This window comes from Podarcis pityusensis (genome assembly GCF_964106645.2).
Source record: "Podarcis pityusensis genome assembly, chromosome: 15".
Classification (NCBI taxonomy): domain Eukaryota; kingdom Metazoa; phylum Chordata; class Lepidosauria; order Squamata; family Lacertidae; genus Podarcis; species Podarcis pityusensis.
Genome location: NC_138040.1, coordinates 42,324,515 through 42,352,459, shown reverse-complemented (window position 1 = coordinate 42,352,459; position 27,945 = coordinate 42,324,515). Strand labels below are relative to the sequence as shown.

The 27,945-nt window shown below is 42.8% G+C and overlaps 1 protein-coding gene and 2 long non-coding RNA genes across 17 annotated transcripts in view; 2 read left to right on the top strand and 1 right to left on the bottom strand.

The window, feature by feature from the left end:
* The window catches only part of LOC308463870, a 439,765-nt gene that overhangs the window by 197,691 nt on the left and 214,129 nt on the right, over window positions 1-27,945 (top strand). The gene's annotated exons all lie outside the window — the stretch shown is intronic.
* Window positions 39-27,625, bottom strand: LOC308463892. 8 transcript variants are annotated; one of them, XR_013979789.1, is made up of 6 exons: window positions 27,492-27,506; window positions 26,243-26,398; window positions 20,657-20,804; window positions 20,195-20,330; window positions 6,477-6,528; window positions 39-2,839 (listed from the first exon to the last, which is right to left on the bottom strand). It is a non-coding gene; the product is annotated as an uncharacterized lncRNA (long non-coding RNA). The 8 variants fall into 8 exon arrangements; XR_013979787.1 differs by lacking the exons at window positions 39-2,839; window positions 6,477-6,528 and adding an exon at window positions 14,235-14,258 and having other exon boundaries at window positions 26,219-26,398; window positions 27,492-27,625; XR_013979788.1 differs by lacking the exons at window positions 39-2,839; window positions 6,477-6,528 and adding an exon at window positions 14,235-14,258 and having other exon boundaries at window positions 27,492-27,625.
* ADAM28 (ADAM metallopeptidase domain 28) overlaps window positions 27,189-27,945 on the top strand; it is a 74,989-nt gene continuing 74,232 nt past the window's right edge. The window contains exon 1 of the mRNA XM_080982371.1: window positions 27,189-27,348. Coding sequence (XP_080838497.1) covers window positions 27,297-27,348 — 52 coding nt within the window. The 5' untranslated portion in view covers window positions 27,189-27,296. The remainder of the gene's footprint in view (window positions 27,349-27,945) is intronic.

Genomic DNA, 27,945 nt, shown 5'->3' with positions numbered 1-27,945 from the left:
ATTTATTATTATTATTTATTAAATTTATATACCACCCGTCATCAAGAGATCTCAGGGAGGTTCACACATTGGAAATCCCACCTCTCAATTCTCCCTGAGTGCCAAGAGGAGCTCTGAGCAGTTGCAGCTAGCAATCAATCAATCAATCAATCAATCAATCAATAATTTAAAACCATCTCTCTGATCCTTCCTCAATGTTATTGATATAGCATCACTCTGAAGCAATGCCAAGTAGGGGGCCCTGGGAAATTTAAAGGGCAGCTTGCTCACTGCAGCAGTGCAGCACTCCTCTCAGTCACCACCCACATTGCAGCTGCCCCCATGCCACCCTCACTTCCCAGTATGTTCTCCAGAGAAAGGGACATTTGGAGGGGAGCTGGGAAACTTTGCTGACAGCCAGTCTAAAACTGATCTAGGAAATGCTCATCTCTACCTACTTCCTCCTCCTTGACATGCAAGCTGTGTATGTGGTCAAGAACCATTTACTGTGGGGGAAGTATCCAAACATTCAATCTCCTCCCTCTAGCAGTCTGCATTTGTAGAGCATTTCAGCTATAGCACATTATGTAGCGATTCTGCATGTCTGTCTTAGCTTTCATCTCCATAACTAATAGTGGCAGCTCCAAGTTTTAGAGAGACCTTGCGAAAGATACTCACTGGGCCCTTGTCCTTTGGGAAAGGACCATAGCCCAACCATAGAGAATCTTCTGTTCATGCAGAAGTGTCTCCAGATAGAGCTAGGAAGACCCTGGAGGGCCACTGCCAGTCAGAGTAGACAACACTGAGCCCGATAAAGAAATTGTCTGACTCAGCATGAGTCAGCTTCTTATGTTCCTGTTTCCTGAGTGGACCCACCACCCCTTCAATTTTGCTCTCACTGTCCATGCACTAGATCTCTCCCCCTGGAATCAACCTGTAGAATCACCCAAAGAGGAAGGGCATGGTAAGCAAAAGATGTTCTTCCCACCATGCTTAGGTGAATGACTCAAAGAGGAGGAGCAGAACCAGAGGGCTCCTGGTTGGGTTTGGTTTTGATTGACAAGACATAAGGGATCAGGTGGTCCCTCACATATGCTGGACCCAAGTTTTTAAGGGCCTTGCGGATTAATACAAGAACCTTAAAACTGGCCTGGGAGCTTATTCCAGTGGGTCTCCTGCAGTGGAGTGGGCCTTGCCAGGTGCCCAGTGATGGCTGCAACCCCTTTTCTCTCTCCCTCTTTTCCCACATTTAATATAATTTCCTGGTATGCACCATGTGAACGTCTGTCACACTGAACGGTTCTTCATTACAGATATTTGACACAGATGGAATTTGCCATGGTAGATTATCTCTATCCATTCTTCCAAGATTAGAGCTGCCCCATTAGTGGAACTCTTGGCTCTTCAAGAGGTGGTGATTAGATTATAAAAAGAGGTTGTGACAATGATAAGTAAAGGTTTCATGAGATTACATAAGGCCACAGTGCAGCAGGAAACACCATGGCCCCCCCAACAGGCAAGGTTGTGAAAGCTACATCATGCAGGGGTGCCTTGTAATTATGTGATGGATGAGGGAACTTCAGTTTATTTTGCTCCAAAATGTGGTTTCAGTCACCCAGAGAAGGCCAAACCAGATATGCACCCCAAAGTTGATCTTTGAGGAAAAGCTGTAGAGGAAACGTCCATTGGCCTGTCCCTCGTTGCCATGGTCCTTATCCAAATTGCTGAGCATGTGTGCAGATGCTATTTAACCACCTTTAAAAGTAAAAGACCCAATATATGACTCTTCCATTTCAGATACACATACTGGTCTGCCCTTATGATATGTTTGGTTGCAGCTTTAGGGAACAGCAGGCATTTGGCAGAAGGATTCTGTTTCCCTTCCCCAGTGCCTTGGTCTCAACTGACTTGGGTGTTACTACAACAGCTGGCAGGAACTAGTGGGAATTCCAGTCCAAAACAGCTGAATGACACCAGGATAGGGATGACTGACTGAGACAGTGAATGCTGATTTGGTGGGTAAACACTGGGGAGCCCTGTTACCCAGAGCTTAACTGCAGAACTGCTGGGTGCACGTGAGGAAGTGATGGGAAACCTGTGGCCATTGAGTTGTTCTTGCACTCCAAATCCCATCATCAGCATCTAGCATTGGTCAGAGATGATGGGACATAAAAGCCAACTCCAGGGGGCTATGGGTGCTTGGGCACTCACAATAATATAGTTTCAACATCTGAAAGGTCACAGGCAGGGATGGATGAACCTTTCAATTTCAGTCTATCTTAGCTTCTCATTTTACTTTAGTTCAATTCACTACATTTTCACATCAGTTTCCAATAAAAAATAATAATAATCAATGTCCCCATGAAAATTTATCAGCATTTGTTTTATTTTGCCTAAAATGCATATGTTTGCAAGCAGTTTTATCTAATGCAGTGCATTTTGTACATTATTTCCCTTCACATTTTTAACATGTTCTTTGGCTGGAGAACTGTGTAATATCCAGTGCTGGCCCACCCATGAGGCAAGGTGAGGTGAGTGCCTCAGGTGGCAGAACCCACAGAGGCAGCAGATCTGGTGTCTAACTAATGCATTGCCTGCTGCTGCTGCTGCTGCTGCTACTTCTTCTTCTGCTGCTGCTGTGGTAGCAGTGTCATCTGCGGCGTGCTTCTTGGAGGCCGGATCTGTCATCTCCTTGGCAGCCCCTTCCAATGCCACCAGTGCAGCCACCTCTTGGTGAATAGGTGCTGCTGGTCTCCTCTCACCCTTGTTCCTGATGTAGATCTTCACTCACCCCTTATTCCTTGGTGGAGAGGCACTCTTTTGTGGTTCACCTCAGCTGCCCAAATGTCTTGTGTTGGCCCTGGTAATGAAATATCATGTAGGAAATGAAAACGGAAGAAGAGCCCTGTCCAATCCTCTTTTAAAGCTATCCAAGTAGGTGGTCATCACCACATCTTAGGGAAGGCAGGTGGGCAGAACAAGGAATAAGGCAAAAGACAGCACCATTTAAACATCATTTAAATACTCTTTGAAAGAAAAAAGTTCATCTGCAGATGGAAAGCCAGTAGGAAGAGAAGCAAACAAAGCACTCTGGGCAGAGAGTTCCACCCAGCTTGGACTCCATCACATTACATGCCGTTCATGCCAACTCAGTTGCAATGCAGGAACACTTGAATTGCTGTATTATTTCCTCTTAGTTGAGGGAAAGAAGCTTATGTGTTCCTAAGGCTTATTTTTGGCAAATCAATTCAACTCTTGCTCAAAGCTGGGTGTGTAACTAAACTACCCACTAAGCTCAGAGAATGTCCTTCTGTCCTAAAGGGGGTGACAGGGTCTCCCAATTAGGGATTACTCTGAAGAAGGGGTCAGTCCTGGGACACGTGAAGAAATATAGATTGGGAGTGCCTGTGGCTTTGTGCAGAGGACGTTTCCTTCAAAGCATGAACAAGAATGAACAAGAATGCCAAATATTAAAGATTAAGAAACAGGATGCAACTGGCCCCAGTTTCAGCATGGGCTTTTAGAAGTTAATCACTAGTCCTCACATCAAGCCCACAGCTAGGAGCAACCTTTCCTTCTCAGAAACCTTTGGGGGGGCATATGCCAGGGGTGGCTGGGGCTAGAGGCAAAAGTGGACAGATCAATGAATGTGAATTTTTCCCTTGTACAGTACAGTAGATTGATTTCCACACACACATACACATCCTTCTCTATCTTCCATCCATCCAGGCAAGCAAGTAGCACTGTTTGTGTACAAGGGCACGTTCCAGGCAGGCAAAGCAAGGCTGGTGAGGGTTGTGGCTGGGGAGGGTGTGTAGCCTGAGGAGAATCCCAAAGGCCAGATCAAAAGGCATGGAGGACCACATTAGTCTCTTGGACCGGGATGATAGTATCATAGAATGATAGGGAAGGGACCCCAAAGGCAATCTAGAATGCCTGACAGATGGCCATCCAACCACTGTTTAAAACCTCCAGTGAAGAAGTTCACACTGTCTGATGGACTAGATTGTTTGTTGTTGTTGTTTTTTAAAAAATCCTCATGAAAATACACCAGCAAATTTCTCCTAATGTGACTAATGTGCACATTTTCCAAGAAATGTCTCCTAATACAATGCATTTTTCTGTGTTATTTTCAATAATGCATTCATTTTTATGTGGACTTTCTCCCAGCCTATATATTTTTGTAAACACTGGCTGGATAACTGCATTTCAGAGTTCAGAGAAATGGGAATTTGGAAGGATGGCTGTGTGTTTTGGTAGCCATATTGATTCAAAAATTGTGAATTTGATAGTTTTGGCTTTAAATGCAAACTTAATTGAATCCTCCCCACCCTAATACCTACACCAAACTAAAGGCCCTGGTCTTAGTGGGCATAAGACAAACCATAAGACAGGGGTACAGAAATTCAGGTGTTCACCTTTTGCAAGGTGAAAGGAGGGCAGTGCCATGCCGATCTGTTTTGCAGTGTTTGAAGAAGGCCATTAATAAGGCAAAGCAGACACCTAGCTGTCAGGGATGTCTTCTTCATCGAATATTGTGTTCTGGTTTGCTGCCCTGGGTATGGGCTGCTCATCCCTCGCAATGCAATTGAGACCTGGTCACAGAGGCCACTTGAAATGGCGACAGGTCAGTGTGGGATGCAAACACACTGTTCAGGTATGAATGTTCCAGGGAGAGTGATCTGTGTGATGCAGCAAAGAGCAGGGGGGTAACTTCAGGGAGATGTTTTTGAGGTACTTTGAGGGGTTTGATTAAGGACAATGAAGATTAATCAAGCTTGGTGACATGTGTCCCATATATCATTCTTTGTACAGCTCTGGGGTTCCTGTGAATCATGGAGAGTAAACAGGTTCAGAAAAGATGGACCAAATAAGAGCTCTGAGATGCTGGTCATTTATTTAAGTTTAAGTTTCTCTGTTATTATCATTATTGATAAATTTATATATATACATATAAAAGATTTCATACATATTGTTACAATATAAACATCACAGCACCAGCCTGTTCCTTAAAAGCAAGTGACCCTAAGAGAGAAGCAAGATGCAAAGGTTCACCCTATCTATACTTAAAAACACTCACAGTACCAGGAAGAATGACAAGATAATAAAATAATCTTAATAATCATAGAAATTTTTTTTTAAAGTATGAGTGACATAAAATATATTCCATATTTGCGCCAACTATATTTATTATTATAACTGACCAAGGGACTTTGGGAATTTTAACTTCATGAGGGAAATAGGGGTCGCCTAACAATTCTCAGGGACACGGGTGGCGTGTGGGTTAAACCACAGAGCCTAGGGCCTGCAGATCAGAAGGTCGGCGGTTCGAATCCCCGTGACGACTCTGGGGTTGCAGCGCTCATCTTGCTTTATCTTATCTCATGCAGCGCTCATCTTGCTCATCTTGAGAGCCAGTGTGGTGTAGTGGTTAAGAGCGATAGACTCGTAATCTGGGGAACTGGGTTTGCGTCTCCGCTCCTCCACATGCAGCTGCTGGGTGACCTTGGGCCAGTCACACTTCTTTGAAGTCTCTCAGCCCCACTGACCTCACAGAGTGTTTGTTGTGGGGGAGGAAGGGAAAGGAGAATGTTAGCCGCTTTGAGACTCCTTTGGGTAGTGATAAAGCGGAATATCAAATCCAAACTACTCCTCCTCTTCTTCTTCTTCTTCTTCTTCTTCTTCTTCTTCTTCTTCTTCTTCTTTACTGGCCGAGGGAGCCGGCGTACAGCTTCCGGATCATGTGGCCAGCATGACTAAGCCGCTTCTGGCAAACCAGAGCAGAGCACAGAAACATCGTTTACCTTTCCGCCGGAGCGGTACTGTCAGGGCTCACCCCATAGTGGGGATTTGAACCGCCGACCTTCTGATCGGCAAGCCCTAGGCTCTGTGGTTTAGACCACAGCGCTACCCGCATCCCTCATTTGCAGAGTACTCTCTACAATTTTGATGGGTCTGATGTTATTGTGGAGTGTTCGTTGCTAGTCTTAACCTTTAAAACCCTTAATGACTTACATGCTCACTACCCCAGCAATCATTTGAAAATTGCAGAGTCTTGCAATGCACTGTGCTAGATCCTGTATGGTTTTTAATTGCATTTTAATTGCTATTATATTATATTATATTATATTATATTATATTATATTAGAATTGAATTGTATTCTATCATATAATAATTTGAATTTCATAGAATTCATATAGAATTCAAATAGTAACATAATGAAATATAAGAAGGAATACAAATACCATGAACAATCAATATTTAATCTAATAGATGTGCCATAACCACAGACTACCTGAATGAAGCTTGTGGTCCACTGATGGCATACAAACCACAGTTTGGGAACCTCTGGCTTAGGATCTGGACTTCCTTTTTGTTTGTGGTCCTCAGTCTCTCTGCACTCCTGATAATGATTTGAGAACCTGCCTCAAATTCCTCAATGGCAAGAGGCAAGACGAGTCAACCAGGGAGAGGACATTTCTAATGAGGCACCTACCTTGTGCGTTGCCAGGCCCCATCACTGTGTGCTTCAGCTGAGTGGTGAAGACCTGGATTTTTAAAAAGATCATGCAATTTTTTCTGGCTCAGGCTGATATTAAGAGACCCCACACAGACCTACTATTCCCAGAATTCACTGCAAAGAGAGGTTAAAGGTTAAACCACTATGAAAATTGTAGTTCTATGAGGGGAATAGGAGTCACCTTGCATCTCTCAGCACTCTTAACAAACAACCTGCTCTAGATCATTTGAGGGAAACCATGACGGGTATGATACAGCTTTCAATGTATGGAGTGGATGTAGCCTTATTACATGTCATTGCCAGTTGGTTGACTTTTGTACATGCAATGGTAGAAGACAGTGTGCCAGATTAATCCCTGGGGATACCCCTAGGCAGTCCATTTGGGGGGGGGGCGTGTCTTGCAAATTATATGCTAATATATTTTTGTAATTTTCTTTCAAGATCAAAGAAATATTATTTTGATCTGTTGTTGTGGGGCCCCTAAAAGGCTGGTGCCGACTCTGCCTCTTTGGTAATCCGGCACTGGAGACACTACCTTGTTCTTTGCCTCAGGCAGCAGAATGTCTTGAGCTGGCCCTCCAGTGCTGGCTTTCTTTAGACAAAAACATTTTTGTGTTTGAGGTATGGGTGTGCACACAGAAGATGTATTAGTTATTAAAAGAAGGTGCTGGTCTCAGTACTGTAATATAATAGCCTTTCAAGGAGAAAGGTTGCATCCTTAAGAAGGGAATCCATAATAATAATTCACTTCAGCGAAAGCTTGATAATTGTTTCATAATTGTTTTGCTTGGCCTCCTGCCAAGATCTGATTCTGAACTCAAAGAAACAGACAAAAGGAGAGTCATGCCAAGTAGATTTATGTGTGTGATATGAGGAATGTTTGAAACCACATTTCACTCATGTTTTCACTTGTTTCTGGTATCCTCCTCAGCTGTCTAAAGTTGGCCCAAGGCTTATGCAGCATTAATGTTGTATCAAAACACTTTGGAGTCAGCCAGTCGGGGGCCAATTACTTTGGTCCCAACTGGACTAAAGTTACCTGCAACAAAATCTCATGGCAATCAACAAGAGGTAGAATTCACTACAGCCCCATTTTGATTTTAGGGGAATTTAAACAAGGCTAACTTTAGCTGGATGTGGTCCTTTAGGTTCCATACTGTTCTCCACCAGATGGAAGGTGGATGTTTGCTCAAAGCTTTGCATCCTTTTTCTACCATTGGTATCCTCCATCACTTGATCGAGGAAAATCATCATCATCAAACCTTTATTGGCATAACTTACAAACATTCAGAATAAATAGGCCAATGTGATCTCATCGCCATTTCAACAGTACAGTCATTTGCCAAAGAGAAGAAGAGGTGAGCAATCTATTTTACCTCTGTGGGACTCCAGCAAAGGCAGGGTCCTGTAGCGTACTTCGGCGGCAGAAAATCAAATACAGGAACTTAGCTACTGTCTTGGTGAGCTCCTGGTCTCTCCCCTGGAATAAGAAGTGTATAACCTCTGTCTCTGGTTTCCATGGTCTAAGAATTGTTGGCAGAGATCATCATACATTTTACATTTAAGGGCCATGTGTGAGCTAGAGTTTCCACCAGGTGGGCATCACATGGGCAGATCCTATCTCCTTCTGCCAAACCCGCAAACCTATCCCAAAGGAGGTTAGAAGGATTACAATTGAACCTAGCCAACAAAAAAGCCCTTCGTTCTTGCGGGTTAAACAAAAATTGCAAATAATTAAGGTTAAATTCTCGCGCCCAAGAGAGTTGAAAGTAAAGAGGGGAACATGTTTTTTCCACAGCTGAGATTAGTTCCTGGCGATCTATGTCCCACAGCCTAGTTTTTAACATGGCCTTGGCGATTGGAAAAGCCACAGCGCCCAGGAGATCCTCTGAAAGCCCAAGTTGTGCAAAACAGTTGTAGCCCTGGGGAAGGGAAGGAGTCTGACAGAACTTCACTAAGTAAAGTATCTTTGTCTGCTGAAAAACAAATGTTTAGCCAGCATAAAAGAAAACTCATCCAGGCAACTGTCTCTAGCTTATGTTGGCCTCCCTCTAGACACAGGGCTGCGTATGGTACACAGCATGGGACAGTGAAAATCTTAAATAGAAAGGCTGCCTGCACTCATTCCACTGACTAGGTAAACCCTGACATCCACCCACAATCGTCATAAAAGATTGCCTTAAAATGCTCTACCCATAGCATAGATGGAATCAATGTCAGTCAGTGCTCTTGTGTCTGTGGGGAGTCTGCAATAACCTTCCAAAAATTTTTATGATCATTGGTAAGCATGGCTGAAAGCAGCGAATCCCACCAAGTCTGGTTGTATCTTACCTGGCTAAGCTGGATAGACTCCCTGAGTTGCCTGGTTCTCACGAAATATGTATCAGGCAATCGGGAGCTGCCTGCCTCTCTAGACTCTCTGTAGATTCTCCTAACTTCTACTTTAATGCTTTTGATTTCGTTATCAGTCCACTCGCCAAACCCCAGTTTCTTAGGTGGACTGTGTGAGTGTGAATGGGGGAATTCGGTTATTAGGATGTCCATAAGCTCCTCAAACCAAGTGGCTCTAGCTGCTGGAGAAAGTTCACCACTCCCTACCGAGATCAAGTGAGTCACACGATCAGAATACATCAAGGTTTGGAAAGATGATAGTGTATGCTCGTTAGTTCGAATCCTTATGTACTGAGGACGCAGTACCTGGGGGAGTGGATTGATTATATATTCTGGCACTCTTGCTGGAAAGACAAGTTTACATTGAAGGGGGAGATGGTCACTAAGCATAGGATCACCTATGTGGAACTCTGCCACGAGAGGCAGCAATTTAGTGGGGACCAGAATATAGCCTACTACACTATTTCCTTGTGGGGAGAGGAAAGTAAAATTCCCAGAGCCTTCCCAGTCTGGCAGCCCATTAAGCCACACCAAAGCCCTGGTGGTAGTCAGCTTGGTAAGCTGTAAGCCCGCAAGGTTGATTTCTAAGTCCCATGATTCCCGTTCCCATAAGCAGAAGTCAGGAAGACCAGTAGAGTCCAAGATCTCCCAAGCTTTTGTATATACTTCTTGTCCTTGGCCTAGGCGGGCATTAAAATCCCCTGTCAGGACAATAGGTAAATTGGGGCAAATGGTGTCCAGATTCTCGAGCACATGTGCAAGGAGAGCCCATTGATGGTTCTTGGCTGTGACAGTAGAGGTGGGAGGAATATACACATTGACCAGTAACACATATTCACATATTACTCAAATTCTATTGAAGGGCAAGTGGAGTATGGAGTAACTGGTAAATGAAGTACTTTCTCTAGTTCTGCTTTATAATGGCACACAGGAGTCAGACCATTGATCCGTCTAGCTCAGTATTCTTTACTCTGACTGGCAACAACTGTCCAAGGTTTCTTGCCTTTCCTAGAAATGCTGGGAATGGAAGCAGAAACAGAAGCTCTGCCCTTCCCAAATAATGGAGGGAGTACTTGGCGGATGTGCTTTTCTGTGTTATGTAATATGCTAAGCATTCTATGAATTTTATCTCTCTTCCTGGTTTCAGTAAGATAGGCTTGTACTGTTAGAGCAATACTACAGTTGTGGGAGCTGAGTCAGAGAGAACGGCGGCTTGGCTAAGGCCACTTCATGAGCTCATAGCTGTGGTGAGATTTTAGCTAGTGCTGAGCTACAGATGCTATTCCATTCCAGTGGGTCCATTCACCAGCCATAGAATGAGGGACATCCATGGGAATCCTAAAATAGATATGCTTATGGGGGCTGACTTTGACAGGGGACAGCAGCTTCTCCTCCTTCTTTAAACTGAGAGGCAGAGTGGAGCAACCGCCTCAGGTGGCAAAGGCTAAGGAGCAGTGGTGGAAGCCCCCCATCCCGTTTCTCCTGAACCCCACAACTATTCCTCCAAATTAGTTTGTTGCCCTCAAGTGTAAAAGAGGACATGATCCCACCACCAGAGTTGCAGAAAGTATCAATCCTGTTGGCTTCTGTATACAGTGTAGTGGTTAGAATGTGCCAATGTGGTATAGTGGTTAGAGTGACAGTGCTCCTGAAGGTAGGAGTCTATCAACTGATGAAGATGATCATCCAAATGTCATAGACCAAATGGAGCAAACAGCACGCAGACCTAGTGGTGGGAGGACAAAATCCTTAAATAAGAGACCCGGGGGAATGATTAATGGACTTCAATGTCTGTACACTAATGCGCAAAGCATGGGAAATAAAGAAGATGAGCTTGAGCTCTTGGTACAGCAAACTAAATATGACATAATAGGCATCACTGAAACCTGGTGGGATAAGTCCCACGATTGGAATGTAATAATGGGGGGATACAATCTATTTCAGAGAAACAGACCAGACAAGAAAGGAGGAGGAGTGGCGTTATATGTCAGGGATGTGTATACCTGTGAAGAGATCCAAGATTTAGAACCTCAAAGCCAAAGTGAGAGCATTTGGGTCAAAATTAAGGGAGAGAAGAATAACAGTGACCTCATTGTGGGAGTTTACTATAGATCCCCAAGCCAAACGGAGGACATAGATGATGCCTTCCTGGAACAGATGGCCAAGCATGCAAAAGGAAGGGAGATAGTAGTAATGGGGGACTTCAATTACCCGGATATTTGTTGGATGTCAAACTCAGCCAAGAGCATAAGGTCAAACAGATTCCTCACTGGCCTTGCAGACAACTTCATTGTCCAGAAAGTGGGAGAAGCAACAAGAGGAACAGCCATTTTAGATCTGGTCCTAACCAATGTTGATGACCTGGTTAGTGGGGTAGAAGTGGAAGGATCATTAGGCGCGAGTGATCATGCTCTTCTGAAGTTTACTATACAGCGGAAAGGAGCAGCCAAGCATACTAGGACTCAATTTCTTGACTTTAAGAAAGCCGACTTCATAAAACTTAGGGAAGTGCTGGGTGAGATCCCATGGACAGTAATACTAAAAGGAAAGGGAGTTCATGATGGCTGGGAGTTTGTTAAGAGAGAGATAGTAAAAGCACAACGTCAGGCAATACCAATGAGACGGAAACATGGAAGGTGCCTAAAGAAGCCAGGGTGGCTATCTAAAGAACTTTTAACTGAGTTAAGATTAAAAAAGGATGTGTACAAAAAATGGAAAAGGGGGGAAACCACCAAAGAGGAATTCAAACAAATAGCCAGCACGTGTAGACACAAAGTCAGAAAAGCTAAAGCACAGAATGAACTCAGGCTTGCTAGAGAGGTTAAAAGCAACAAAAAAGGCTTTTATGGGTATGCTCGTAGCAAAAGGAAGAACAAAGAAACAGTGGGGTCACTCAGAGGAGAAGATGGTGAAATGCAAACAGGGGACACAGAAAGGGCTGAACTCCTCAATGCCTTCTTTGCCTCAGTCTTCTCCGATAAAGAAAACAATGCCCGACCTAAAGAATTTGGAGCAAATGATTCAGCAGAGGAAACATAGCCCAGAATAACTAAGGAGATAGTACAAGAATACTTGGCTAGTTTAGATGTATTCAAGTCTCCAGGGCCAGATGAACTGCATCCAAGAGTATTAAAAGAACTGGCAGATGTGATCTCAGAACCACTGGCAGTCATCTTTGAGAATTCCTGGAGAACAGGCGAAGTCCCAGCAGACTGGAGGAGGGCAAATGTTGTCCCTATTTTCAAAAAGGGGAAAAGAGAGGACCCAAATAATTACCACCCAGTCAGTCTGACATCAATACCAGGGAAGATTCTGGAGCAGATCATTAAGCAAACTGTCTGTGAGCACCTAGAAAGGAATGCTGTGATCACCAATAGTCAGCATGGATTTCTGAAAAATAAGTCATGTCAGACTAACCTGATCTCGTTTTTTGACAGAATTACAAGCCTGGTAGATGAAGGGAACGCAGTGGATGTAGCCTACTTTGATTTCAGCAAGGCATTTGACAAGGTGCCCCATGATATTCTTGTAAAGAAGCTGGTAAAATGCGGTCTTGACTATGCTACCACTCAGTGGATTTGTAACTGGCTGACTGACCGAACCCAAAGGGTGCTCATCAATGGTTCCTCTTCATCCTGGAGAAGAGTGACTAGTGGGGTGCCACAGGGTTCTGTCTTGGGCCCGGTCTTATTCAACATCTTTATCAACGACTTGGATGATGGACTCAAGGGCATCCTGATCAAATTTGCAGATGACACCAAACTGGGAGGGGTGGCTAACACCCCAGAGGACAGGATCACACTTCAAAACGACCTTGACAGATTAGAGAACTGGGCCAAAACAAACAAGATGAATTTTAACAGGGAGAAATGTAAAGTATTGCACTTGGGCAAAAAAAATGAGAGGCACAAATACAAGATGGGGGACACCTGGCTTGAGAGCAGTACATGTGAAAAGGATCTAGGAGTCTTGGTTGACCACAAACTTGACATGAGCCAACAGTGTGACGCGGCAGCTAAAAAAGCCAATGCAATTCTGGGCTGCATCAATAGGAGTATAGTATCTAGATCAAGGGAAGTAATAGTGCCACTGTATTCTGCTCTGGTCAGACCTCACCTGGAGTACTGTGTCCAGTTCTGGGCACCACAGTTCAAGAAGGACACTGACAAACTGGAACGTGTCCAGAGGAGGGCAACCAAAATGGTCAAAGGCCTGGAAACGATGCCTTATGAGGAACGGCTAAGGGAGCTGGGCATGTTTAGCCTGGAGATGAGGAGGTTAAGGGGTGATATGATAGCCATGTTCAAATATATAAAAGGATGTCACATAGAGAAGGGAGAAAGGTTGTTTTCTGCTGCTCCAGAGAAGCGGACACGGAGCAATAGATCCAAACTACAAGAAAGAAGATTCCACCTAAACATTAGGAAGAACTTCCTGACAGTAAGAGCTGTTCGACAGTGGAACACTTTTTATATCAGCTGTGCAGAAGTGAGATAACCAGATCAAAATGTTCAGTGTATAAACTAGTGGGTTGGGAAATAATGTGATCTATCAAAGAGGACATTTTGACAGGCCAGCTGGTTAAAAATATTTGTTTCTCTCTTTGTGGGAATTGGATTAGAAGCAGCTTTACCTGTGAGAATAATTAGGGAGCAGGGCATTAAGGGGGAACGTGTGCATGTGTGTACATTAAGCTAAGAGAAGGAAATCAGGCTTCCAAGGTGAATGTGAAAAAGCAGAAAGGGTAAATCTACATGAGTGATCGCAGTGCTGGTATATCTCCTAGTGCATTGTTAAAGATAGCAAATGAAGTTGCTGGATTGGGACCTAAAGCAAAACTGGAAAAAGCAAAGCTGGGGTGGGGGAAGATAATGGTATGAATGAATGGATGCAATTTACCCATTATATTCAGAGATCCAGTGTGTTGTAGTGTCGGTCTAGGACCTGAGAAACCAGGGATCAAACCCCACTCAGCTATGAAGCTCACTGGATGATCTTAGGCCATCATTGTTGCTCAGCCTAATCTACCTCACAAGGTTGTTGTGAGGGTAAAATGGAGGGAGGAGAAATATATACACACCATTTTGAGCTCATTGGAGAAAGATAAGTACAGTCATACCTCGGGTTAAATATGCTTCAGGTTGAGCGTTTTCAGGTTACGCTCCGTGGCGACCCGGAAGTAACAGAATGCGTTACTTCCGGGTTTCGCCACTCGTGCATGTGCAGACGCTTAAAATGACATCACGCGCATGTGCAGAAGCGGCGAATCGCAAACTGCGCACGTGCAGACACGCAGTCGTGGGTTGCATTCTACTCAGGATGTGAACGGGGCTCTGGAACGGATCCCGTTTGCATCCAGAGGTACCACTGTAAAAAAGAAGAAGCAACAATTGATTGTCTAAAGAAAATTGAAATGTTTAGAAGCTTTGCAACTTGTTTAGAAATTGCAAAAATTGTTTAGAAATTTTGCTCTATCCATAGCTGAGATTATTTGTGCGTGTAATTTATTATTTATTTCAGCTTTCAAACTATAACAACATGCAGATAAACAACTGAACAGAGTATGTGACGTTACAGCTTATGAGGCTACTGAACTCTTCACACCTGCTAAGATCATGCTGCTTTTTGTATTTTTTCTTTGTTACAGGTTGTGTTTCTGGAGTGAGCTATACAGTGCCATATAGTCGGGGGGGGGGGGGACTAGTTCTCTCAGACTTTCATGCAGTTCAAATTCTTGGACTGATTGCCAATTAGCTACTGGGTGCTGTTCAAGGTGCTGCTTTGGGTGTATAAAGCCACACACAGCTTGGAACCGGGATATCTGAAAGATCGTCCAGCTGATTATTCTGCAGGTGAGGACCACTTGCTTGTGGCACCTTATCAGAAGTTCCATTGTGAACAGTATGAGAACCAGTCCTTCCATGTCATTGCACGTACCCTTTGGAATTCCCTCTCGTTTAATATTAGACAAGCACCACCTCTGTTGTCTTTTCAGACCTTCTGAAGAACTTCCTCCTTCAACAAGCCGTTTAAGCTGAGATCTATCCCAGTCTGCATCCATATTGGAATTCTGTTTAGGATATTTCAAATATGCTTTTATTGCTTTATCACTTGTTGTTTGCTGACTGAGCACTTTTGGGAGAAAGGGCAGGACATAAATTCAAATCACCACCACCACAATTTGGGTTGGTCTTTGTAAAGTAAAATTGTGAATATGCAGTCAAAACAAAAAAAGCCAAATAATACCAGTCAACAGGGGGATGATGTGTGGGCAAGTGAAGCTGTCTTGGAGGAGTAGGTATTTGGGGCCAACCTCTACTCTAGGAGTGGGAAACCTTCTCAGTCTGAGGTCCGCATGCCAGTGCTGGGCAAGATCAGGCACAAAAGTAGGTATGGCTACAAGTGTACAATTTTGCCCTTATACAGGATGGTTTGTCCTCCATCCAGGTGAGCAAAAGCCTTCCTCACAAGGACACATCCCACCCAGGCAAAATTGCTCAAAGAGGATGCAAAGCTGGAGTGGTAAAGGACATGGCCTGAGGGCCAGATAGAGAGGGTGGGGGGAGGGGCTGCTGCATTTGGCCTCTGGGTCAAATGGGGTGAGATCCCCACCCCTGCTTATTCTGTTGCAGGCTTCAAAAATCATTATGTGCAGCCATAGCTACAGGTTTGTTTTGTGCCAGAGGTTCATGATATTAATTCCCCATTGCTTATCTCTTTAAGAACTGAGATTTCTGCACCTTTCTGCAAGGAGTGCCAAGCAGGACCTTGAGGCAAGATTTAGCTAGGCCTGTGACCTGTATGTAGCTGAGCACAACTCCCACCATCCCAGAAAGATTTTTATTAAAGATTTTCTTGGTTTACAAAAGTATGAGCAATGCCTCTCTCTCTCTTTTCAAGTAACATTTTTTACAGATCAGTTTTGTTTGTTGAGACATGAGGAGGAAAAGGGAGAGGGAGGTGGAGGGGGGAGAGGTGGAGTGGCGATGTTTCTATTTTATATAATATATGTGGGGATTTGTGTCAGCCTTGCTTGTACAGGTTCTTTGCTGTTCACTTGTGTTCCTTTGGTGGTGAGAGAGGTTGGGGTTGGCCTAGGGTGTGGTTGTTCATTTGTGATTGGTGTGGTAATCTTTGTTTTCATGTGTGAGTGGGGTGGGTGGGTGTTTTGGATCAGGTTAGCCATATTGATTTGTATGCTGTTGGTGGATTTTTGTCAATGTCTTGTTGGGGTGTGTATGTGATGAAGGGGAGCCATACCGGGGTGAAGGTGTCTTCTTCTATTTGTCCCCGTGTCAGTTTCAGTTTAACCATCCCGGAAAGATGTCCATGCTGACTGGGGCTGATAAGAGTTGGAGTCCAACAGCTGGAGGGTTCTCCATCTGTGACTTAGACCTTCCTTTCCAGACTCAAGGCCTTTAGAATAAGTTTTAGCACAAGATGTGCTATGTGGACACAAGATGTTTTGTTCCAGCAGTGCAATGGACATATGATGTAACAGGCAGATGGGAACTAATGACGTGAGTGGTTTGCAAAATTACCTAATCCTTACGCTATGTCTTGTATCAGCTGTACTGCTAGTTCCAGTAAGGAGGACAACGGAACCAACAAGGAAGACAATAAACATTGTTACCATCACTATCTTCATTCAAGGAAGAATGGCAGAAAGTTTTATTAATGAAGTACTGTGGTGTCCAAAATGGACACGAATGAAAGGAGAGGGAGGAATGGGAACATGTCATGTAGACTCACATCATTTTTACAAGAAATCAAATGAGGAAAATGACAGATATTATGAAAGGTGTCAGTATGTATCATTCTTCTCTGTCTCTGAGTCAGGACATACAAAGAGAAGTATTTCTTTATAAAATGCATAACAAATGTCTGAAATTTAGTACTAGATGATGTGGCAATTGCTTATCAGATTAAAAAATCAGGCAAATTCATATACAATAGGTCTATCAATGGATATTAGTCATGAGACAAAATGATGACTGCAGGATAGGAAATGGACATGGGACTAATATAGGAGGGAGGGGCTGGATCTGGTGCATGGGCCTGATCTTTCTCCCACCCTCAGGGGGCCAAATTGGAAAGGTGAATAGATCCAAGTGAGCAGAGCAGTGAATGTGGGCTTGTCATTTTGGCCCAGCTCTAGATCCCCCCCCCCTAAATATAATTATTAACAGCTACTAGTAAACAATAGTTGCATTTATCTGGAACCCCTTCTTTACAAAAAGTGTGTACTGAACATACAGCAGAAAATGTTTCTGATCCTGAAAAGTTCACATCCAATTCTCAAGCCCTCTTCAGGTGTGCTTACTCAGGCAATGAAAGGGAGGGGATTGAAATGAGCAGTTTGGCCCTACTCCCTTTGTCCATCCTTGATACCTGTTTCATCACCTTTCACATGTTGGGAAGGGAATGTCAGCAGTGGAGAGCTTTCACTACTCATGCACTTAAAGCTCCCCATGCAGTTCAGACCCATAGAAGGTCAAGGTTCTAAATCTCATGGGGAACCTACACAAATGAAGCAAGCTCCCAGCTTCAGAAATCCAGGCTTCAACACATTGAACGTGATAGAGTCAGTGATGAGAACATGACTGAGGGGGTGGCACCAATGGTCTCATTCCTGCTGTCCTCCATACTTGATGGTAATCATGGGTGTGTGGGTGTCAAGATTCTGGACAGGAGAATAAACAGCTGTTGATGGCTTAAATGTGTGCTGCAAGTAAGGTTGGCTAGAACACACTCCTGACAATTTTATTTTATTTTTTAAGTTTTAAAATCACTTGATTTCTTTAAAAAATAAAAACACCTATGAAAATAAAATATTAACATTATTAATAAAAACTGTTTTAAAAATATTCAACAGCAGCTAAAAAGAAATAAAGCACATGTCTAGATAGTCCTGCCAAAACAATGTTTTTTAAAAGAAGGCACCAAAAATAGTGCAGCAAAGGTCCCTGCCTGATGTCAACAGGCAAAGAGTTCAAAGTGTAGATGCTACCACACTAAAAGGTTGTTTTCTTGCAAATGTAGAATAAGTATGACATGGCACCTGCAACAGTGCCAGTTCTGCCATTCGTGTGAGCAATACATAGGTTAAGGTGAATCTGCAAGTAAACTGGTCCTAAGCTGTGAGTAGCACCTTGAACTTGTCCTGGTAGCAAACAGACAACCAGTGCAGCTCTCTAGGCAGAGGTGCTATATGGTGGCAGGGTCTCACCCCTGCCATCAAGCATGCTGCAGCCTTCCGCACAAAGCATAGCTCACTAATCCAGTGCAAGGATAGCCCCGCATTGCTGTAATCCAATGTTTAAGTCACCAGTGCCTGAAGTACTGTAGTTAATTCCATCTGGTGGCATCCTAAGTGTATAGGGGACCCAATGGGAAATTTCTCAAGTCTCCTTAGAATTCCTTTGGATTTTCCTTGAAATTTGTCAGACATTTTGCCGAAGAAACCCCTGCATTTGATTTTTGCTCTTGGTGACATGTTGGTGGCAAATCAGGAATTATTTGGCATGTTATCTCAACCTCACAGCTGTGACTGCAAAGTTTCCTTAGATATATATTCGCCAAACAAAATGGCAGAGCCACGTGACCCAACATGGAGATACAGCACCAAAAGGGATAAGTGAATTATCTATGCACATTTGATTGATTTTCTGTTTATGTATTTAGGTCACATTACATAAACAGGGAAATTCAGCTAGATGTAAAACCAATGAAATTTTTAATGGGGAGCAAAATGCAAATCCTTAGATTATCTTGATAGATTGCAAAAACAAATATTGTTTACAACCTTCCAAAGATTCTCCATTTCAGTTCTAGTAATGTCTTGTTTTATGTAAGAGAGTGATATCAAAACAACATTCCATTGCATCAAAGCTCTTTGTGGCAACATGTTCTTCTGTGGTTTCCAGATCTGCTCCTTTTTTTATCAGCGCACCAGACACTTTCAAGTTCCCCCCTTTAGCTTGTGAAAGTACAGTTTGTTGCTGTTTTAAATTACAAGAAATACTTATGAGGCCAGCATGGACATTGCAGCAATAATGTTGGCAATGATTCAAATACATTGATTTTTTTTTTAATGACCCTGGAATCATCTATGCATCTTTATGCAAGACAGTTCATATTATGGTAATATCAAATAGTTGCCCAAGAAGTTGACCTAAGAATAAAATTGGAAGGAACAAGGGGTCATACCAAATTTTAACTCCATGGATATACAGGAAAGCCTGACCTGTGATTAAAGGTTTGCGGATGGTCTGGTGACTGGGTTTGTTACCTAGGTCATCTTGGTTTATGGGTCATGGGATGCAGCAGGTAATACTATTTCAAAGCAAACTTACAAAAGACGTAGCAGATGGAGCTCGAGAGGATGGCAGATGCAAAAAACTTGCATGGGTAGAATAGGTGGAAGGGACTTGTTTGGCTGGAGCGGGAGAGAGAGTCTTAAGTTAGTGGGTAGATGTGGTGGGGTGTTTGTTTTAGCACCCCCACACGTGAAAGGCACTAGCAGGCAGTCATCTAGTCCAAGAGCAGAAATATCTAGTAAATGGTCTTCACTGCTGTTAGATATAATGTCTGTGTACTACCCTCCAGTATTTGAAGTGGTATGCTTCTGAGAATACCAGGTGGTGGGAAATGCATATGAAAAGAATGAAGATTGAAGTGTCGAGTGCACAGAGAAACTTAGAAAGAGATCCCAACTTTTTAAATGCATGGATACAAGGTGAATCGTGAGGGCCATGCACACCGCTAGGTTATAGCCTAATCCTCTACATGTTTACCCAAAAGGAAGTTCCACAGTAGTCCATACTCACATGTTGCTTTACTTACCTTTGCATGGCATGGCATTGTTATCAAAGAAAGCATTATTGGTTCCAGGTCCGAAGTTCTGGAAATATGAAGCCAGAAGGCAAGAGGAATTGTGAGCACATTCATAATGCCTTCACTTAGTAACAACAGTCAACCCACACAGATTTGAGATTCTAGGTGATCCAACACCTCTTCATTTAGTAAACTATACATCCAGAATTTCAGCAATGTGGATTATATCTGCTGAATTACAAAGAAAATGCAGATAACTTGTGCTCCTGAATGCTACACCCTGTATGTTCTACACTTATGGTACATTTATGCTATATAAAAATGAATAAAGTTGGAATTCCTTCCCTCTCTCTTTCTCTATGTGTGTGTGTGGATGCATGAGAGAAACCATTTGAAGATACCGGTACTTAGTCTGTATGACAATAAACTTTCTGCGTCATCTGGATAGAAAGTCTCAATGTACTCACCTACAAAGATTGTTCCTATCCCAGGGGAGTCATGTTACAAGACTGGGATGATGAAAGTTCATTCTTTTTTATCTACTGCAGGAATAAATCCTGTCACTCACAGCATGGACGTATGTCATCTTTTAGAGTATTATATCTGTAAATAAAGTGACACATAGTTGTCGTTTCAGTTACAAAAAATACATTTTTGTTGGCATTTGTCTGTCTCAAGAGACAATGGAGTGCTTACAGGGAGGAAGATAAGGTTGGCATGATGCAATCAGACCAGAAGGAATGCTTCATTGGCTCTGCTGGTGCATTTGCACTGCACCAGCCTCACTGCTGCCTCACTCTTCTCCCTCTACCTTCCGGGAAGCAGCAGTGATGTAACCAACCAAAGGTCAGGTGAGCGGTGACACCCCACCATGCTGTCTACAATTGGAAACATTTCCCCTCAGACACTTTGATTGTCAGAATATTCACCTTTTCTCAATCTAGTTACCTGTCCTTTCCTCCCAAACTGCTCTTGCTTCTGTGCGATATCAACACACACCCTTCCTAGCGACCGCTTCTTCCTCCTTCTTCAAGGAATTAGTGAAATGGACAATCCCAGGCAATTATTGATCACGTACTGAAAGAATACCATGATGCTACATATTCAGTCAAGTGCATTTATATGATAATGTCACTGGGAATGACAAATATAGTTAGGGCCACAAAGTCCTGTTTTACTGCTTGAGGCGAAACATTAAGTACCACCACCCCCCGCCACTGCCACACTGGCCTGCTCCCACACCATTTGCCCTGTTGCCTCCATCACTGGCAAAGACGTGGCATGACATCTCTCACACTATGAGATCTTGTGAGATTTTGCTAGAAATTGGCGCTGATGCTGCTGGTGGAGGAGCAGTCATGGGGGCTTCTGCTGCCTGAGAAGGCTGCTTCTTCCCAGCTCATGAGTGGACCAGGCCTGAATATAGTTATATGGAAGTGAAAGCCCTGCTCAGCTGATCAGTCATATGACTGATTCCAGCTGATCAGGGATAATAACACTACATTACTCAATGAATCAGATTTATTCATGTTTTGAAATCACTAATGAAAATCAAAGCCAACTGAGAGCAAAATCAGGCAATCGAAATGAATAGGTGAACATTTTTTAAGACATTTTTGAAACATCATCAAAGTGGAAAGGGAGTGTTTTTCTGATAATGTTTCAAAATAAAATGAATAGCTTTGGGCACTCCTTATAAGAACTCAACCATAGTATATAATTCTGGGTTTCAAACCCTAGTTTTATCAATGCACAGATTCTATTTAATCATGCAATGCTGAATTTTCTCTGTGTTTAAAACCAGATGTGAGTCATGGATCTAATCCCCCCCCCTCTCCACAGTGCATTTTCTGGTATTGTTCATTAGCTGAGAAGCACAATGGTGAACAGCCCAGCATGGCTGGTTAGAGAAAAGAAATTATGCAGAGAGATTGTGTAAAAATTAAGCCTTTAGTGTTACCGGTGATGCACTTGAGATATATTTTGGCATAGTTTTTACTGGAGGCCCAACACTGATCTAACATTGACAAATTCTTTTTTACTGTACAAAGAATTATTACTCATGTCTACAAAAATGACTTTAGCTTTAAAGCGGATGTGATATGTTCCTGATTGCCAAATAAAGCCAAGTGGTATGAAAAATATCTGGGTCTTGTTTTTTTTCAACACAGTTGCTATTAGTTGCAGGAGCTTAGCCTCTCCACCACCACTTGGTTCTGGGCCAAAGACAGAACCTCAGAATATAAACCTTATCAGCTAAGCAATTCTCTTTGCCGCAATAGTCTGTAGTGGGCAATCAGAATTTAAGAGCATCAGTATCAGGCTTGCTCACCAGTCTGAGCAACAAAGACACCTGCTCTTTCTACCAGAATATTACAGTAGTGCTAAAAACTGCATTGACTGCCAGTTCCATGTATTATTGTCAGCATATAAAGAGAGAGAAAATGCCCAAGACCGGGTTACCTGAAGGTCCTTCTTCTCCCTTATACATCAGCCGAATAACTATATAATCTGGTGAAGCCTTCCTGACTATCCCATCATTCTCATATATTTGTTTGATTTCTATGCATATAAAGGCTTTTAGCAAAGTGGCACCAGTTCTTTGGAACACTGTTCCCATTGAAATCGGACAAACTGCCTGCTGAAAATATTCCTGTTTCAACAAGCACTTTTCAAGAATTAATTTAATTCAGTATTGGTCATCTGTTCTGTGTTTCATGATTTTATGATGTTTTCATGATTTTATTGCCTGCTGCCATGCTTTTTTAAAATGAACAGTCCGTTTGGAAATAGTTCTTATAAATAAATTTGTCTACGGGAAAAGCCACCAGCTATAATGGGCCATCGTATTTACAGTTCTCATCACCACTTTCCCTTGCTGTTCCCAACCCCAGCAGAACAAGATAGTTATAAATATTCAATTAACTAATTTCAGATCTTATGCATGGCTACTCAGAAACTGGTCCATCTGAATTCAGTGGGACATCCCCCTACATAACTGGGTTTAGGCATTATCCTCCAGCTTTGCCAAATACAGAAATTCACCAGAGAACAGAATGAAACGTCGACCATATGTATGGGAGTTAATATGAAGAAGAAACACCTCCGTAGGTAGACTGACACAAACATGTTCACGTTTACAGAAATCATTTCATGAGAAGAGAGATGACGCAGCTTTCCTGAAACAGGTATCGTATCATCTTACTCTTGATTGTGCAGCTTCTTCATCACTTTGTGTGTGCGTGTGTGTTGTCTAGTATAGTGGACAATATCCACTGATTTGAAAGCAGCAGATGAGGTTCTCTTGATGGTCCCTACTCAGTATGAAGTATGTGGTGTGGGGTCCTGGTCCTGGAGCTTTTCAGTGGTGGCTTCTCGTGACTGGAACTCCATCTCCCCATTTATTTTAGAGTCATGCTTAATCTGGGTTTAAACCCTGAATGGTGACTAAGCACATGGCTGGGAGGATGGGGAGAGGAAGGCATATCTAGGCTGCTTGTGCATCTTCTTCTCCCATCCCCTCTGGCAGGATCCCCCCTTTTGACAGCCCCAGACAACTCTAGGTGGGCCTGATCTAACCCAGGGTAATTCAGGGCTGCCCCAATCGGATCAGGCAAATCCATTTGGGATCTAGGTTTTGGATGGATCCAGTGCAGTGTGTTACTGGACACAAGGTGAGATCCGACTAGGGAGGAATAAAGTGGAATTTAGAAAATGCTGCAGATTTTTCAGCTCATGCTCCCCTTCCCTCCCCATTAAAATCATTAACATAGATGGGAAGTAAAAACTGAAATAAATGTTCAGCAAACTGTGCTATGCTCAAGGTTTTAAATTCAAGAATGATTTAATAATGCACAGTTGCTTCCATTTCAGAAACAAGAACAGGGCTGGATCAAATCAAATTGATCAGATTTCTTTCCTACTATCTACTAGATCTCAGTGTGGTTTCTTTTTGAGAATATTTAGCAAGCTGCTTTAAGATCCTCTATAAAGTGGGATGTAAATATCCTAAATAAATATCACCTGTTTATTTAGTGCTGAAGGAAACTTGATAGGCAGGAAGAGCTCCATCCAGCCTCTTTGGCTGCAGCAAGAGGACAAAATTACATGACTCTTGCCTATTGAATTGCCATCCCATCCTGGGGTTGAAAAGAGGAAAGATTTGCCCAGATTCTGTTTAGAAAATATGATGGGCAGTTCCCCATATTTGTACTGCAGAACTTGCAACAAAAGAGGAAATGAATCAGCCAAAATAGCATAAACATGACACAGATTTGCATAACTTTTGCACAGACTAGATGCAAATTTAGATGCAAATTTAGAAATATTTAGATACAAATTTGGAAATAATTACCATAATTTAATTATATAATACACCTCCCCATATGGGGGAAGACTGTGCTCATGGGTCCTGTGTGCCTGCTCAGTCTGCTGTCCAGGCAATTTCAAGGCCCTCTGACTGGTTCTCTTATCATTCTTTTGCTTATTTATCTTTAAACTAGACTCCTTTGAATTAAGTCCTCTGTAAAGGAGGAGATATTGCTACCCTAGGAAAGGGTTAAGCAGCCCTTCCCCCAGCTCTGTTGCCTCATCCAAACCACCCCAGTTATCCACATATCTGCATATAAATTCCTTTGTGTTGAAGTTGAAGATCCCAACATGGTGGCTCTTCCTCTTCACATGTATTTTGATCTTGCATCTATCTCCCTTATTTTCACCAGTTCCACACCATACCTTTAAAGCACTCTTATAACACTTCAACAGTCATGGCTACTCCAAGAGAATCCTGGGAACTGTAGTTTGTTAAGGTGCTGGCCTCAAAGAGTGACAGTGCCTAGCACTTCAGTTCCCATAATTCTCTATGACTGTTAAAGTAGTTTAAGATTTCTTTGAATGTACGGCGTCGTTTTGACCCTAGTAGATTAAAGTGCTCTGTCATTCTGGAACAACAAGATTAGACTTTGCATACCCTCCAAGTGTCCTGATTTTCCAGGGTCAGTCCCAGAATTACAAAACCATCATGGCTTCCAATTTGATACTGGAATGTCCCTTTTTTCCCTGCCACTGTCACCAAACTTGGAGAGCAGGATGAGCCAGTACTTGTCCCAAGCGACAATGGTGGATGTGGCAGCAGCTGTGAGAGAGCATCCTGTTGCCTCTCTATGGCCTCTCCACGGGTGCGGCTGGCCTCTGCTCTCGGGCAGCTCATAGCAGCTGCTGGAGAGAGGGCAAGGAGAAGGAGAGGCTGCCACTGCGAAGGCCCAACTCCACATGATGTGCCAACTCTGAGGGGCAGGCAGAGGGCAGGGCCACCCTGGGTGGGAAGAAAGGGGGAGTGCAGCAGAGTGTAAGGAGTCTTGATATTATATATATATATATATATATATATATATATATATGCTTTGTGCATCCGCGCCTAATCCTGCTGCTTTCTAAAATTTATTTATTTTCATTTTGTAAATCTATAAAAAAATAAAATAAAGGGATTAAGGGGTTTTCTTAGGACAGTGGAATATATGTGTGCTGTGTCCTGTTGGCATAGTGATGGTGGCACTCGCCCTTTTTCTGATAGGAAATGCTCTGTGAGGAGCACAAAAATTGGAGGGTCCAGGAGGCTGGGGGGGGGGGTGAGAGACTGAGAAATGTCCCAATTTTCATCTGAGAAATGTTGGAGGGTATGTCAATAAAAATGTGAGCAGAATAAACAGGGATATGCACTGTTTTCATAAATTATGAAATGTTTTATACACATTGGTTGTTTAATTGGCTTGTGCATTTAACTGTTTGTTATCTATTTTATGTGTTTCTTGCTTGGAGAGAGTTTTGATCAGGCAGTTTATAAATCTTCTAAAGAATTAAAGAAAAGAACCTTAGCAAAACACTGTCTGAAGTGCTTCCCATCCTCCTTTAAACACCAATGTTCAATTGAGGATGGAAGGTGCTTCAGAGAGTAGTTTGCCAAACTGCTCTCTGAAGTGCCGCTCTGTTTGCCTGGGCCTCCTGCTACCTGCCCTGCTTGCTTGCTCACTGGCCTGCTGGTCTGTCATTATGCTGGAGTTGCCATGGCCTCCTGCTGGCAGCCATGTTAACTGCAGCGTGATGACAGCCTTACTTTATTATTATACCATACATAAAAGAGCAAACATAATGTATGTGAGCCATGTCCTTAAGTAGCCATATAAAGTAGGGCTGTCAGCAAAGATTAGTAAACTGCATAGCTCATTAATTAATCAGATTTGGAGAAAAAGAACATATTACCAAACTATAAGCCTAAGGCAATTTAATAAACATACAGTGCAATCCCATGCAACTTTACTAAGAAGTGTCCCACTCAGTTCAGAGAAATTTACTTTCAAATAAGCACACATTAAATTGCTTCCAAAACCTGCCACCTATGTTTAGAACAAAAGACCATTGTTAATGTTTACATGTGTGTGTGTTTAAAAAGTCCATACTACCACACAATCGTAGAACAAAAGAATCTCTCTCACCAAAACAGATTCAAGTTTGCAGACCTGATATAAAGTAGCTGAAACTAGATCTTCATCTTTTCCTCTCTTTCCCCCCATTCTCTGGAGATTTTCACCTTGCCTTTGTTAGGATCCAGATGCTGATCATTCTTTCACACCCACTTTAATTCTGAGCCTGCTCCTGAACACCCAAGATTTCTGCTGGAGATGGGGGGAAGGGAGGGTGTTGGGGGAAATCACCTTGATGCAGTCAAATGATTCAGTGTGACTCGTCTCATGTCTATTGCTCAATCCCTTCCCTTTTCCCCAAAACACACATCAACAGAAACTGGAACTCACAATGCATGAACAGCAAATTCCAGGGGGAAAATTGTGCTGAATCTGTTGTGGCAAAGTCTACAAAGAGGTCCATTAAAGAAGACAAGATTTATTATGGCATAAGATTTTGGGGGGCTAGAGCTTGCTTTGCCAGATGTAACTAGTCTTTAATCCACACCATGATAACTGTTAGCATTTAAGGTGTCTCAGAAGTTGTCATTGTTTATTCCCCTGCCCCCCAAGCAACAAATGGTGATATAACCAGAACCTAGTACAATACTTCCTGAACTCATCTATACTTTATTAGAAAATTTGTTGTTTTCAGAACATTGTAGGAATTAGAACCCTCTGCTGTCCTCTTCCCCTTCCTTTACATTTAATAGTCCCATTAACAACAAAAAAGGTGTGTGGGGAGGGGGCAAGTCCAATAAAATACCCGTTCTATTAACATCCAGGCCAAAGAAAACCTCAGACATTACCAATTTAATTTGGTCTTTGGGGCTTTCACTTGCAAGAAAAATGCCTTGCAAGAAACTATCCGTCACCTGTCGACTGACCCCAGGTAAGTCAGCTTGAAGTTCTACCCTGCAGTGGCACTGTTGCAACTTGGAAGTTGAGCAACACCTTTGGTAAACACTTCCTCATGTAGCAGCAAGAATAAAGCCGAAGCAGTCATTCTTTGCTTAGCACAGTCAAAGGCAGACTGGAGACAGCTCAAGTTGGCACTTCGGCTTCTGAAATCAAAGGGCTACTCCGTCGCCTCATCAACCCCCTGCCCAAAATGATCAAAGGCCTCTTTGTTACGACTTGCATGGTACTTCTTCACCATCAAGGTAAGGTGGTTTTTGGGTTTTTTTATAGAAGCCAAACAAAACCGAAAAGCAAAACTCCATCAGAACTTTGAAAACTCGTGTAGTCCCCGATTAGCTTCTATAGCTTTGTCAGTGTTTTTAATGATTAACAAGCAAGCACATACCCAGTATGAGTTTCTACAGCCGCACCAAGGAAAGTTTCCTAGAGACTTTGTTTCTGTTCCTGAGTGGATGCTTTTCTTTTCTGCTGTTTTATCTTTTTACATCTTGAAACAGGGCTTGAGAATGTCAGTTGGAAAGTCCTGAGAATGTCACAGTGTGGAACAAAAGAAAGTATTTTAGTCATTTGGGAATGAAGAGTTCCAAGAAACTAGAAAGGGAGGGTTGGTTTGTTCGAAGAAGTTGGAAGAAAGCAGCATTTTAACAGGAAAAGTGTGTTCAGTTTTAAACGGGCTGCAAGGGTGAGATATAAATCATAGGCACAAACTTGCATGATATCAGTGATGACGAGCAGCTTGATAATAACTAAACTATATTTTGAGTAACAGTGGATTGAACTGTATTCAAGCCACCGTGACTCCAGTTACTTTGTGCAGCAGCTTACAAGAATGGAAACCC